Here is a 16,151-nt window from a genome sequence, read left to right on the forward strand (position 1 = left end):
TTTAAATATTCAACTTTAAATTCATTTTGAAATCAGCTGAGAATCAGACAATATGTAGAGAGAGGTTTATAGGCTCCAATTTTAGTCACACTTTTCTCTATGGATGTTTAAGTTTAGTACAGAGAGCAGTTTATGGAAAAAGCAGTTCAGCAGGGGAAAAAAGGTATGGTTACTACATCACAGTTTGATCACTTTGTACAAAATTATTATTAAGCTCTCTTCTTCAGAGGTGCCTACTGGAAATATTTTATTAATTATAATATCTACCATCAAGTGAGGGTCTACTAATGTGCACGAAACTTTAGTCGTATTATTTCTGTCATCACTTTAGGGCAGGTGACCCCATTTTGCAGATGGAGATGTTAAAGCATACATGCACAGATGCTCAGTGATTTGCCTAAGTTACAGAGGGACAAATAGTGGAGCTGGGATTCAAGCTCAGGTTCAAAGCCCTCAAAGCTCCTCGTCCATCCACATTTTTTTCCCAACAAAAGCAAAACAAAGGCAAAACAACAACAACAATAATTTGTACAGAAAAGGCCAGATTTCGGCTTGCTTACACATTGCTGTGGCCCATTTAAAAGCCTTCCAAATCAATTATTTTAGGTCATTAAGAGGAAGTTTAATTTGGTTGACAAACACCCCTACTGTGGTGACCTCACATATCAACAACAAATGCCTGATGGTACCATGAGTCTGCTGAGCATGGTGTTAAACAAAACCACATGTGCCCTGATTCCAAGTGGGATTCGACTAGGCCAAGGGTACTGCTCTTCAATCATCATGCTGCTGGTCTCTGAGCTCCCTCAGTGGCCCCGCCCCTAATCACTTGCAAGGAGTTTATGAAAAGAAGTCATCAGTCCCATGTGGCTGCGTTCAGTTGAAAGTGCCTTTAAGCTAATGTTGATTTAGAAAAAGTCACTCAATAAAAAAATACAAAAGGAGGCTGGAAAAGAAGGCAGAGCCAATCTTCAGCAGATGTCTCTTAGCTTATTTTGTTAAAAATTTACCAGTTTTACACATACACAATATTGATAATCACTTCCATTTACTTGGCGCCTACAATGTGTCAGGTACCACTTTTCTCATTTACTCCTCATTAAAAAACTCCTATGAACTGGATAGTCTACCTATTTTACAAGGAAGGAGTTTGAAGCTCAAAGAGGCACCTTAACACCCCCAACTGCCAAACAGAAGCACCCCTCTCAAAGGGGTGACAATTAAAAATTATATAGCTCGAGTGCCATCTATATTGGTAGACCCTCATTCAATGGTTGATATTACTATTAAATATTTCCAATAGGCATCTCTTATGAGGATAACAGAATTAGCAGTTCTATACATAGTGGTCGAATTGTGTGATGTAGTAACCATACCCGCTCCCCCCTCCCCACCAGCCCCTGCTAAACCAATTTCACCTTTAAACAAAGGAGCTTGTTTAAAGTGGCCTAATAGTCGTGGAGGCAGAATTTGAATCCAGGTCCTTACAACTCTAGAGCCCAAGAGTTCTCTTCACTCTGCCTCAAAGCCTCCTGCATGCTGCTCCTTATCTTAATCTGACAGGAATTTGGTTAGTTCAAGCTTCTCTTAGTAACAATTTATAAACTTTAAGTTTTCTTTGAAGTCAGTTTTAAGGCTGCTGAGTGGAACTTATATATGATGACTGGCTAAGTGATGATAGGAAAACTGGGAAACAAAAGCATCAATGATGGTTTCACATTTTCTACCGAGGTTCTCCCTCATAAATTACTCAGTTTTTCTAATCTGTAACAGAGGGCTAGCTCCTCTCACAAGAGAACAATTCAGTCACAACAAATCAGGCTGAAAATGTACTGACTGCAAGAGATACTTCAGTCAGCCAGAAGTACTCGTTCCCTTCGATTACACAAATTACTACTAGAGCTTTAAGTTGTTTTATATTAACTAATTCCAACATTAGGATAAGTGGCATTTAAGAATCACACTCATTTTAAAAGCAGATGCCACATGAGGAGGAGGGACCTTCCAAAGGAAATCCATCAGGTGAAATCCAGAACATTCCTTAGGCTCTAAGTTGAACACGGAGGCTGAATTTTCACTCTGAATGCTCTGGATGTGACAGATTCACATGTGATGATTTGCTTGGTAACAGCACACAAAGGAAATTTCAGCAAAATCAACCTGCTGTCCAATTACTTTTTTCTTTATACAATTAAGCAAGCACCAGGGTTTTCACTGATCTAAACTTTGCCTCTTATTTTTATAATACTCACTATGAGGAATAATGTTTGGCAGAGCTTTTTAAAAAGCTCTTCACATCCATTATATCAGTTAGTTTTTACAACTCTTTGAGATGGATAATCTGATCTTAATTTCACTGATGAGAGAATGGAGCCTCGGAGAGGCTAAGTAACCCTGCCCCAGTCACAAGTGTACTCAGAGCTTCCTCTGGAAAAATATGAGGCTGCCAGACTCGACCTCTCCTTTCCCCTCACTACCACCCCCAGTGCCTGGCCTGGAGGCCACCCTGAGAAGGAAAAGCTCAGGCAAAGGTGGGAGCCTCTGCCCAGGGCTAGGGCAGGGCTAGGTGTAATCAGACACAGCCTGATCCAGAGGCTCTGGGGTCTGACAAACCCATCATAATTGTGGGACTGGAAGCAAATTATTTTACCTCTCTGAGCCTCAGTCTCCCCATTTGCAAATATGAATATCTTCTCTTTGGTAGACAGATTCTGAGGAATTAGCAAAAGTGAAAACAGGTATAGTACTGAGCACTGTGGTGCTGAGCAAGGACACAGAAGATGCCAGTTTCTTCCCAACCTACTCCCTTTCTCCCTAAAGCTCTTCCCATGAACCTATGACAGAAACTACCAGGTGGAATTTTTCATTCAAATATCACCTCCTTATAAAGTAGGACTATGATTACTTAGCACTACAAACAGATCTCATGTGGAATTTCTCAGTTCTAGTGAGGACACACAGGCACAGCACCACTTACACCTGAATGTAATTATGACTCAGAGTTTTGCATCAGTCATAGCGTTAACAAGTGCGAGCTACGTCTTATTACCATCTACCTGAGGAGTCCTGTGAAGGAGTAAAATGGTACACTGGTTAACAGGAAATACTCTTCTACACTCACCATGAAACTGTTTAAAACTAAACATTAAAAAAATGAACAAAGGATTCAAGACTTTCTATGTCAGGGACAAAAGAAAAGAAAAAAATGAGTTAAAATGGTGCCAATTCATTTGACAGAAATTCAGGTTCTTTGAGATGCAAAGGGAAAAAAAGTTATTTTTCTTGTCTGTAAATAAGTAAATCCTGTAATTTTGAGTAAAAGCTCCACAGTTAAACCACTGCAGACACAGACAATAATCGTCTCTGGACCCGAGAGACCAGGAGACACTGTGACGTGGCACGTGCGTGCTGTCCCTGGAACAGTGGCTCCACGCGGTCTCAAGCCCTGGGTGCACGGGCAAAACCAGCCTTCTCCAAGCTCCAGCCAAGCCTTCCTACATAAAGGACAGTGAGGAAGAGAGAGAAATGCCGGAAGCTTGGCTCGTCTCCTTGTGCATCCATCACTCGTCTCTTGAAATTGCTTTGGTGAACTTGGTACCTGGGTCTTACTCCCCCTATTCCTAATGCTTGAAACTACCACTTAGTATATAACCTAAATTTATACTTTCAAACTGGGCTGTAGAAAGATTATCTAATCCATAAAAAGCACTTGGAAACAGAGAGAAAACAAAAATCTAGTAAAAATGGTGCTTAAAACCTCAAAGAAAGCCATCACTACAAACACCTCTGGTCTGGTAGCAAGGAAACCATTTGGAAGCTTGGGTTTGGGACGCTAACACATTTGAATTTTATATATACGGTTGCGGTGTGTTAATTTACTTAAGAATTACCTTGATCTTTACAAATATCAATTTACTTTATTAACATGGTTAAGCAGTTTCCAGGCATTTTATATGGAAGGACCTTGTTTCTAACGGCCCAGAAGGAGGAGGCCTGACCATGTCCCTTCCCTATTTACACCCTTCAATGGCTCTCCGTTGCCCTATAAAGTTGAAGCTCTTATAACGCGGCTTACAAGGCCCTGGATGGCCTGGCCCTGCCTGCCCACCTCAGCGTTCCTCTCCCCCCTCAGCTCCACACTCCCGGCCGACACGGAACTTCTCACACTTCCTGGTAAACTCCGTGGTCTACACTATACGTCTCTGCAGATGCTGTTCCCTGTTCCTCTGGTTAAACACCTATTTATCTGTTAGGTCTCTGTTTAGGCATTCCCTGCCTCTGAGAAGCCTAGCCCTCAAGGCTCAGTTCACTTTTTCCCCGACCAGAGCCGATGGCCTCTCAAATTCCCTGCAATCATTTTCTCCTTGTCTGCATCTGTTCCAGACAAAACTCTGAAGGTGCAGATTATGTCACATTCACCATTTTACATAGAACTCCTAGTACGATACAATGCCTGGTTCACAGAAGGCTCTCAAAACATCACCACAGAAGGGGTATGTACTGTATAGTGATCAGACACTGGGATATGCTGAACATATACAGGGCTCATTTATTTAATCTTTACCACAATCTTAAAAGATGGGGACCAACCATTCTTACAGATGAAGAAAGTAAGGAGAGACAAAGTATCATGCCTGAAATGACTACAGCAGGGGAGTGGTCAAGCAGGGAACTGGAAGGGCATTTATTCAAATTTTTTAAAAGTGCCACTCCCATCCCTGATACAGTGCCTTCAGCACCACCGGCCAGGAGGAAACAGGGCAGGCACAAGCCAATTCTGTAGAAAGTCTTTCCCTAGGGAATGAAGATGATGATCCCTGGAACCTAAGAGTCCCTGAAACACACTTTCAAAGCCATTAATTGAACAATATAAATGGCTTAAGGCCACTGAGGAAAGAAACCCAGCAACGGTTGCTGACCTCTGTTGGATCTTTATGTGCCAGGCACTGTCCTAGGTCCCCGAGAAGCACTATCTCACTGGATCCCTCAACAACGCCAGAGGGGAAGCTTGGCCACTGCTCTCCTTTTACAGGTGAGAAGACAGGGGCTCAGAGGTCCGTTACTTTGCCCACAATCACACAAGCAGGAGGTAGGAGGGCCGGAACCCAGAACCCCCATTCTAACCTCCACACCTTACTGCCTCTGTGTGTAGGTGGAGCTTCATTTACAGGCTAACCTGAGCCCCTGTCTGCACTGCTCACTGCTGTCACCTTGCCTTCCTCCTTCTGGACCATTCCCCCACCAGGAATGATACCAAAGACCTGCAGACCTCCCTTACATTGCTCTGAGACCTGTACACAAAGTATTTTTTGTGAGGCTTAAAGAGGAAGGTCTTCATTTATCAAAAAGGAGAAGTAAACCATCTAGCAGATTTGACCTGCTACCAGACGTGGCACAGAAGAGGAGCTGCAGAAAGTCTCCTGAACTGAACTGAGGTCCAGGGAACGAAAGGAAACAGTCACTGTGTAATCTGGCCGCGTTTCGGCACTTCCTAGCTGCCAGCTAACATGATCATTCTCTCCAAGAAGAAACTAGGTCTATGCCAATACCCTCGGCTATCCTGCTAACTTACCACCAGCCTCAAATTAGTGTTTGCTTAAATGAGAGAAAGGATATAAAAAGGCAGAGGAGGGATAAGAATGACGATCAGCTAGAAACTTATCACTTTAGAAGGAAGGCGGACTTTTTAAGGTGACCGGGTTACCAGTTAGCAAATAGTCAGGGCCCTGTAACAGCATGAAGGCTGGAATTAGATCTTCCCCCAAAATAGCCTCTTTTCAAATGAGAACACTAGGTTATAATTTATATTTCTCTTTGTGCAACAAATTTGAGTGTCATAAAAATGGTTAAAAAGTCTTCCTATGGTAGCTTTTTCTAAACTTTTATGAACATCTGCCACATTCATTTGAAGTTTAAAAAATTCTGGCACATATGCAAAGGCATAATAAGGTGCCTATAGCTTTCAAGAAAAAATAACAAGACAGTCAAAAATAAGCCTTTTGCTGAATTGCCAGTAAGAAAACTAGTGTGTGAGAGGAGCTGGGCCTTCCCGAGCTCCTTCCTGAAAGAGCTTTCCTTTGGCCCCAGGTACGAGCTCCACCCCAAGCTTTACAGCTCAGTTCCTGGCAGAAATCTCAGGGCAGCATCTCTCTCACTTGAAGGTATAATAGAACTGGATAAGCCCGATCAAAAAGCACGAGTGGAGCCCTCCAAGTCTGAGCTGAAATCCGTGGGAGGAGTCCAGGAGACCCAATTTCACGGTTTGGTAGTTCACAGTTGCCTGACACACGCAGGAGATGCTCTTTTGTTTGGAAAGTGTCTTAGCTGGCTTCAAGAGTGGGGCAACCACGACAGTTTTGTTTTTCTTTAGTGCTGACCACATAATAGTTCAGCATGGCAAACTCCTCCCCAATTTCAGCCCATCAACAGGGCTAAGATTTATCTTGGCCAGAGCTTCCCGACCCTTCTCACTTAAAACCCTTCAAAGGCTGAGCAGAGTGGACTTGCACCCATTCACCTAAGTGCAAAACTTTGCCTCAAGTTTTAGCTTTAAAGTTCATGCATGTTTTACTACAAAAAAAACCTTATCTTAAGTTATAATCATATAAAAAGTAACAAATGTACTCCCTCCATCTTTAAGTAGAAGAATTATGGTGCTGGGTTCCCTGAAAACAGTGATGCTTGCTGGAGGGCTCTAAATGTGCTCTGAATTCCAGCTTTACAAGCACTCACTCAATCCTGCTTTTCAGAGAGCATCTGCTGGGCGTCCTGCTAAGTGCTGAGGACACCACAGTGAATGAAGCACAGTCCTTGTTCCCAAAGAGCATGAGCATCTCCTCGGGATGAGGCAGAGGACAGGGAAGGAAGCAGCTGTCACCCCGAGCGTGAGCGACAGTAAGCAAAGACAACAGCAAAGCAGGAGGACTTCCGCAAACAGCTAGGGAAGAGCAGGCTTAGCCATGCAGAGGTGTGGGAGTGTGGGTGTGCTGAGGGACCATCCAGGGCACTGGCTCAGAAGGGACAGTGAGGACAGAAGGCTTGGCGGCAGTGGGGAGGGCAGAGGGAGGCTGGAAGGCTGGCTGCTAGAGGCAGAGGGACCAGGTAGAAGGCAATCCCGTAAATGTCAGGATCAGGGACTGAATTTTATACTCATCTTCACCCCTCCATGACCTAGCAAAATGTTTGGAACACCAGAGGCCTTGATTTACTTATTGAATGAACAGATAAGACTTCACAAAAATCCAAGAAAGCAAAGTAAAATGTCAATGGAGGCAGTGAGGAAGGAACAGGGCGAGAGACATGTGAGAGGCCTGGTGACTATTTGGAGAGAAAGTATGAAGAAGGGGAGTGCTCAGCCGTGATCCGTGTGTCCCACTTTGGTCTTTTCAGGCAGCGGTGCCATTCATAGGGACTGGGAATGGCAGAAGGGCAGTGGAGTAGCTCAAAGGTATGTGTGTACAGATAATATGGGGTTCGGGGTTTGAGACATCGATAGTATATCTTGGTAACCTTCAACTGGTCAACTGGTCCTCAAGTGAAACTTTGGGCCTGAAGGTCACAGGGAGGCAGGCCAATGTTGGAATCACAGCTGGACGTCACCAATATTACCTCAATAGCAGAAGCAAAAACCCTTAAACAAGATGACCAGAGGGTATGTTGAGAAGAAAAGCAAGCCAGGACTAGAAACCTGGACAATGCTCAAGGTAGGGCCATGAAAACGAGTCTGAAAAAGCCTTTGCTGGAACAGTGTGGAAGGCAGAAGAGGCAGGAAAGAGTTGTAGATGCTGACAGACCAAATGGTCCTTAGATTAGTGTTCCCAATGGTACAATTGGCACAAAAGGTCTATTAGCGAGTGTTCACTTTCAATTATTCACACAGGAGCTTTGAGTACACCCCCAAACTTGACAAACAAAGGTAGAACACAGAAGAAATCTCTTCAATCTGATCTAAATACACCATCCAAGATCATCCATAAACTGTGTACTGTATGTGCTCAGGGCTGGGTGATGACAAGGAGGAACTGTTAACAGAATGTAGGAGCCACATGGCCGTCCTGTCAAATTAGAAATTTGAGCAGATTTCTGTGGTCTATTTTGATCAAGATTTTCAATGTCAAACAAACAGGTTTTTCGATAACCAACTTGTTTCATTTTCGTAAGCACAATAGCACAGTGTGCAACAGCGAAGAAGCAGGTGGTCCTCGTCGACGTGAAATGAAGGGAACAGAAGAAGAGAAGTAGCACTTCCTTTAAGACATGCAAAGCATCATCACAGACGGACATGGCTTTAGCTTTTCCCTCTGAGAGCTTCTCTCTCATGCAGAACAGGCAAACCCCCTACCTCCTGCCCCATTTTGCTCTAGTACAAATTTCAGCTCTCTCCTGAGGAGGGAAAAGCTCAGGGTTCATGTCTGCAAGCCAGTGGCACTTACAAAAGCACAGAAAAGTCCTTTAAAAGAATTTCTGTCTAACTGGTACAGCCATGCAGAAAGCAATCTGGCCTTAGATTCATAGCTTTGACTAAGCCTTTCTACTTTAGGGGTTCCATGCTAAGGAACTAAGTCAAAATGCAAATAAGCCTTATGCATAAATATGGTCACTGAAATGCTACTTACAATTGAGAAAAATTATAAACAACCTAAGTGTTCAACAATAATTAGAAAATGGCTAAGTTCTGGAATATACAAACAGTGGAAGGACAGGCAGCAAATTAAAAATGATTACTAAGAGGAGACAAAGACATGTAGAAATCCCCATCCCATAATATTAAATGAAATACATAAAATTATATATTGTATCAGTTGAGTACATTTAAACAAAATACACATTCATAGAATAACGAGGAGGATGAAGCAGAATAAAATGCTAACAGTGCTTGAACCTGGAATAACAGTATTGTGGATAATGTTAATTTTCCACTTCATACTTCTATCTGCTTTCTATGCCACATTTTCTACAATGAAAAAATGCAATATTGATGGAGTGATTTAGAATAAACCTCATTTTGAAAAGTGAATCATTTCCCTTCCCTCGTTCAAACCCTTGAAGAACCCTTTCCTCCTGCCTCTCTGAACCTCACTCCCTCACCCATGAAAATTGACAATCTCCAAACAAAGTGGAAGAACACTGGAAACAGAAGCCCAGCGAAAAGGGTCTGAGCTGAACGCTCAGCTCTGTGCATGAGGTGTTGCTCTGACACGTTCCCACGTGTAGAGCTATGACTCCAGAGAATGCATCTGTCCCACTGCCACGTAGCACAACAAACCCGCAAAGAGGGAGATCTGGGGAGGAGAGGAGCCAACTTACCTCCATTAAACTTAAATGGATTCCTATGAGGTAGGGCATGGGAGCACTGTGAAGAGAAACAGAGACACACAGCTGCTTTAATGTCTGTTGCTTCTGACAGAAAATTACAGATGGTTCACTATTTGGAGAAAAACTGTTTTAATAAACGTATGCACAGTTACATTTCCTTTCACAACAAAAATCCTAATATGACATTTTCTTCCCAAGCCTAGAGACTTTGGAAGAATTTCAAAATTGTGGGCAGCCCTAGAAGGAGCACGGATGGTGGGAGGAGCACCAACCTTGGCCTGAGTCCCTAAATAGCCATGCGGCTGCGCAGCCTCAGTTGCCTCATCTGTAAAATGGCATTGTGGAAGCTAACTGGCAGCTTGCTATCAGAATGAGAAAATATACGATGAGTACAGTTCCTGGTACAAATGGGAACCATTATTGCGGTGATTGCAACTGAAAAAGCAGTTAACGGTCTTGGATGGAGGGCAAAACGTGTTTCAAAGAAGAATGATTTTTTATTTGTTGTTTCCTCCTGCAATCAAGAGATGTGATCTAACTGTCCGTTTTGATAGGACAAAGTACATCACAGCCAGCAAGCATCCCCTCTCCAGCTGCATACGTGCCATCTGATGATACTGCATTTCAAAAAGCCCCTTCCAACTGCTTCATTCCCAGAGCGATGGGTTCCCTAAGTTAGTGACTGAGCAGAAAATGAGAACCCAGCTTTAAGGGGTTACAAGGGCTTTAAAGCATGAGCATTATGGATTGATTTCCTTTGGTTTCAGGGTACACATATACACATTATCATGATGCTACTTACCAACGATAAATGTGCTAGACATTATCAAGGAATCTCAAATTCTTCCTTCCTAATCACACAACAGGTGTTATCCCCATTTTACAGAGGAGAGAATAGGCCTAGAGAGCTTAAATTACTTTTCTAATGCCACAGAACAAGAAGCAATCCTAGGATTTGACTCCAAACCTTCCTCCTCCATGCCACACTGACTTTGTATTGCCAGACCTCAAATCCCCAGACCCACCTCCCATGCAGTGTTTTTCCTGGGGCTGTGGAGGGAGGTCAAGGAGTAGAGAGAAAGGGAGAGACTGACAACTTTCCCATGTGTCTCTCCAGCACGGGACATACCCTGTGAAAAGTGCAAAGGGTAAGTTATGAGCCTAGAGGAAAGATACCTGGCTCAGACCGAGGTGTGGTCACCTTTCCTCTAGAGCAGCTGGTGGCATGGAAGTGGACCTACAAGGGTGGCTTTCTTGGGGACAGGATAGGGAAACGAGGAGTGGTAAGAGATAAGAAAGGAGAGGTTTTGCTACCCACTGAATACAAAGGAGACTAGGCTTTATCCTGAAAGCAACGGATAGGCGACGAAGGCTTTTTAAACATCAGATGTGCATTTTAAAATTGCTCAAACATTTAAAAATAAGAAAGAGCACAATTCCCTCATTACCATTCAACAAATAAAATTCTTCAAGCAAAAATCCTTCCCCAGAATATAAAATGTTCCCCTTCCTACAGATCTCAGCAGTAATATATCTTGGGAGCCTGTAAAACAGACTTGAATATTAGCAGCACTGTTTGGGAACTATTCTTCTAGAAGACTTTTGTATTTGATAATAGCCAAAGAAAGAATTAGGCACACAACTGCAGTGAAAGTGGAGTTGTCTTTTCTTTCTTCTTCTTCCTCTTCTCCTCTCATTTTTAAAAAAAGGTAATGCTGTGCACATTCAGCTTCTCCTCGCTTCTAGGGGCAAGGAAATGCCCTACGATATTTTTTCTCCTTAAACTGTAAACCATTAGTTTAGCTGCCAGCGACACAAATGCTCAAACTTCCCAGTGTGCCTGGCTCTGCTGTCCAAGCTTTTTCTAGTGTACACTGAAATGAATGTGTTTCTAATTAAGTAGCTACAGGAACACGACAGCTTCAATGTCAAAAATACAAAGTCTGAACCCTGGCAGGAAGTCTTAAGACTGCAAATGTCTCATCTAGTGGAACCTTGCCTAATGTAATGAAAGGAAGCAGGAAGAGAGCAGAATTCCAGAAAAATGGCCACTTATTAATGCGTCCAGAAGCACCGCCAAACACATAGATGGGAGGAAAACTCAAATCTGTAATACCTAACCAAATCTTATAAAATTTCCCAGTCCCTACCAGCACTGTCATGCAAGTGACAAATGACCCTGAGTTTTAATTATAATTTCAGAACTGAAATTCCAACTAATGAATTAATGTATAGAAAAAAAGACATTCAAACAATTGTGAGAAGAAGGTAGAAATAAATACCTATAGCAAGAGCCTCTATAATTTAACTACAGGCTCTTATCTGAAAAAAAAAAATTCATTTTCTAGAGTTTTAAATATGTAGGTTTTAATGCCATGCTCTTTTGTCCTGCAATAAAAATCAATGAAAGAGAGGAAAAAGGAGTCTTAGAAGAGACGGCAGATGTAGGAAAGGACAAAGTGAGACTCACTCTTCAGGTAATATTAGGCAATTTTTTTTAAGCCCAATAATTTTCCAAAGGGTAATTATGGCCTATCATAGAAATGGAGTTCTTAGCCAACTTAGGGCTGCAACAGCTCTGTATTTAGAAAATATATAAAACACATTTATTCTGAAATCACAGCAGTTCCATGTTTTGTATGAAAGCAAATTTGGACAAATACCTTTTACATTGTCATCATTTGCTTACAAAGCCTCAAATACTTCCCCGAATCTGTGGCATTTTTGCTCTGTAAACATACTGATTACAAATTTCAAGTGGGGAGAGGAAGAGGGGAAAAAAAGAAACCCAGAGTCTCCTTAACATCTTACTGTAGCAAATATATAACTAGGTAATTTTACCTGCGTTCTGAAAACAATTTTTTTAAACATACCTCAATAGTTATTGCAGCTACTGACTCATTTTCTTTGGAAATCTCTTCTGTGTAGCTTTTGTTGTAAAGAGAAATTTGGGCGGGGGGAAACACTCACCCATGATCATGTCATCTTATTACAACAACTACTTTTATTTTTGCATTATTCTCATCTGGTACTGGCTTACATCAACAAACATTTAAAAATATCTTCGAAATTATAGAGTGCATATATTTTATTGTTTTCTCATTGGTTACATTAACATTTCCCAATTATACTATAATTTTTATGATTACTTTAAGTCTGTGTAATATTCTACCAAGTATGGATGTCCCATAATTTACTGGACCCTATTTCTAGAGTTAGACATTAAGTCATTTCCAATTTTTCACTCTAAGTAACATCATAAGGAAAATGAACAACTTCAGGTGCATGAATTCCCAAACATGGAGTTACCAAGTCAAGGGGCAGGACTGTTTTTTAAATCTTTTGTTATACTTTGGCAAAGTGTCTTTTAAAAGGGTAGTAGCTGCCCCAGTGGAAATCTTTCACGATTGTTGCAAGGATTTGAGAAAACCCATGAAGTGCCCAGCACAGGAGCAGTGCCTGGTAGGCTCAGCAAATTATCCTGCCCAAATGGGTTCTCTTCACAGCCCTGGCATGGCAGGTACCACTGGGCCCATTCTCTTGGTGCCCAAAGAATGGTTTCTTGTTCCTGTCCTGGTTCTGAAAGTTACCTGGCCAAGTGCTGGGGAGGACAATCGAGACTCCGTGATGAGCGTGAGGTACTTGACGTGCATCAGTTCTGCACATGGGTCTGACTCCAAGCACACTCTCTTATCACTCTTCTACTTACTGAGTTCAGTAGGGCTGTTTATCACTTTCTTTGGAGGGCAACCTTTAAACTTGATTTTATGTACCATCAAAAATGCAAAAACCATCAAGTAAACTATGATTCATTACTTCTTTACCCCACAGAATGACAAATTTTAAAAACCACTCATCACTCTTGGACATACCTTAAAATGAAAGTACAGCCAAAAAAACAAAAAACAAACAAACAAAAAAAACTGGTTAAGCTATCCCTAAAAAACTTCACATTCAGAGCCTGACTTATCTGAATCATTTTCTGAATCAGAGTCATCAATGTCCATGTTTTTCCAAGGGCATCTCAATATCAAAACATAAAACTTCATCCAGATGCTATCTTCCTTTATTACATCCCAGAGAGAACTTGTTTATTTTTTATCAAGAAAACATCAGTGTAATTATCTGTTTCTCCAATAGCAAATGAACACCATGCTTCTCTGCTCTGGTGCCTTTCAGCATCCACTCTGACTTTACATTTCAATGCTGAATCTGACTGCGATTTGGAAGACATTTTAAATGGCAATTAGACACAACATGTGCAGAACCAACAATGCACATAATTAAATTAAAGTGGTGATAATATTAACAGCTACAACCAAGTTCATGCATAGGCGGGCCGTGACAACTGTGTCACAGCTGCCCTGTGGCTGACGATGACTGTGGGATGCCACTGTACATCTCTGAGTAGTGGAATAGGGCCTGTCTGCCTCAGGCCTTTGCTTTCTGGGAATTATGGTACTATCTGATTTCATCAGTTATGTCCTAGAAGAGTAAAAGCTATTCTTTCTTCCTTCTCCCTTGCAAAGGAAAGGGGTTCTACTGCTGGTGTCAAGGCAGTGACAATATAATGACCTTCACCTGAAAGGTATGTTTACTTAGAATCCTCTAAAGAGGAAAAGGAACTAGTATCAACTGAGCTACCATAACTCAGTGCTTTCATGCATTACTTACACATAATTCTCAAGGGAACTCTGCAAGGCATTGCTACTATCCTCATGTTTGAACTGGGAAACAAGCTCAGAAAGTAACTTGACCAAGGTCACAGAGCTAGTAAATAGTGAAGCAGTCAGGGAAGCTGGTCTGAAAGCCCAAGCTGTCCCATAGCACAGTACTTAAGCCAAAAAGAAAGGAGAGCTGGTAAACCAAGGGGGCTATTCACTCAATCCTCTCATCAACTTCAGGCCTGCGAAGCAGAGCACTTCTCTAACAGCTAAGTCCTACAGCAAGAGCTCGTTCCCAGCAATGAACAGGCATGACCACGGAGACTGCAGACTTATTAATGGTCCTAGAGTCCCCTTTCATTATTACTGTACTTTCTCAATTTGTTAATTCTTTTCCCCCAGATAACTAGAGCCCTCTTAATTATGTTCCCCTGAGGTGAGTGACTACTAATTGGAAGAGGCAGGTGAAATAAAAGAACACTGGCTGCTCAAATACACAGAATGCAGCTTCCCAAGACAAAGAGGGAAGAGAGGGGAAGGGCGGGGAGATGTGGAGAGAGGTAGGAGGCCCCCACCCCCAGGTGAGCACCACCCCTTTGACCTCAGTAAGGAAACAGCTTAGAACTGCCCAGGGGGTTGGAAGGTCCACTCTTTTTCCTTCCCCATATAAATGCACAGTAAGCAATTTACACATCACAGCCCCCATCTCCCCTCTCAGAGGCACTCCACCTTCTCAGCCAACTACCTGATCCACAAAGGGGATCCCACAAGGCTTGCCTCAGTTCATTGTTTTTAAAGGAAAGGAAAACTTTGAAAGAAGTCTTATTCATTTGAGCTTTTCTTTCTTTCTTTTGTTTGAAGAGAAGCAAAAGTGTAAATACAGTTTGTCTTACAGTTTAAAATTCTGCTCTGAAATAACGAGGCCTGGTGTTGTTTGAGAGTTAAAGGACAAAAGACTGGGAAAAAGGACATGAAAAAAGACCACACAACACATCCCGTTGGAGAACACAAACCGTCCTAGTTCTTGTTTTACTGAGAGTGACCAGATAGATGGGCTGCAGGCTAATATCATGACCAGGGTTGCACAGGGAGCCAAGAAGGGCAAACACTGGTGACTGTACAGTGCCACAGCCACACTAGGCATTATCTCATTGGCTCCTCAGGACAACAGTACATGGTGGGTACTATTATTACCAAGCATTTTACAGATGAAGGCACAAAGGCTGGGAAGCTAAACAACTCGCTGAGGTCACACAGCTAGTAAAGGGCAGAACTGAGACTAAATCCCCAGTCTGAGATAAAGCGACTCTGTTTCCCAGGAGCCCGGCATTTGCCGAGCTTGTGGTAGAAAAGTGGAAGGAGGTTCACGGGTCTTCTCTAGCCTGTTCCCTTAGGGCCCGCCAGCAGCTGTGCCAAGTCCCAAGCCCCTCCACATTCCGCTCGAGACCCTGTCTAGCCCCCTCACCACAGGGACCCAGACTGGCCTCTGAGCTGAGTCACATGTGTCCCTGTGGGCATCAGTCCCTCCTCCTTCGAGTCCTCCTGCTGCTGCCGCCCGACAAGCCCCACTTCTAGATCACCCCAGTGGAGGCGAACACCTCCCCATTTGGAGGCTTTGGTCTTGGTTGCCCATTTGGCATACAGCACGTGCTAATTCATATGGTTGTTCTAGGCTGTCAGTCACTGGAGAACAGAACTCTGTTCCCCACTCCCCAGAGTCTAGGGTGGAGCTGTCGGCAGAGCCAGAGGAACAAAGAAGCGGAGCTGCTTGTGCTGAGCGCTCACCAGATGCCAAGGGCTGTGCGAGAGGCTCTGGTTACCTTATCTCATTTAATCCTCCAATAATCCAATTTATACCGTCTCTTTTTATAGATTAAAAAAAGGGATTCTTGGAAACTTGCCCATGGTCACAGTTAACAGTGACTCCAGCCCAAATCCTTCTACTTCAAAGCCTCATACTACTCTTGCTTTATATTAACTTCTCTTAACCATTATGTTACACTTAAGAAAAAAATGGTTATTTGATAATTATAGCTGAAAAATAAAATAGCAAGTGGACACTTCGTAGCCAAAATAAAACTACATTTGCCTAACTAGCTTAAATGAATAGATATCCTTTCTTGTTCTTAATAGAATTTAAGGCAGTTTATAGGAATATGTTCAATACAGCAA

At 42.6% G+C, this 16,151-nt stretch overlaps 1 protein-coding gene across 4 annotated transcripts in view; it reads right to left on the reverse strand.

Annotated features, from left to right (window-relative positions):
• DENND1A (DENN domain containing 1A) overlaps positions 1–16,151 on the reverse strand; it is a 470,496-nt gene that overhangs the window by 184,296 nt on the left and 270,049 nt on the right. For all 4 annotated transcript variants that reach the window (XM_031450416.2, XM_031450417.2, XM_031450418.2 and 1 more), the window contains exon 11: positions 9,307–9,352. In XM_031450416.2, coding sequence (XP_031306276.1) covers positions 9,307–9,352 — 46 coding nt within the window. The remainder of the gene's footprint in view (positions 1–9,306; positions 9,353–16,151) is intronic.

The sequence above is a fragment of the Camelus dromedarius genome, chromosome 10, assembly GCF_036321535.1.
Source record: "Camelus dromedarius isolate mCamDro1 chromosome 10, mCamDro1.pat, whole genome shotgun sequence".
In the NCBI taxonomy this organism is placed as follows: domain Eukaryota; kingdom Metazoa; phylum Chordata; class Mammalia; order Artiodactyla; family Camelidae; genus Camelus; species Camelus dromedarius.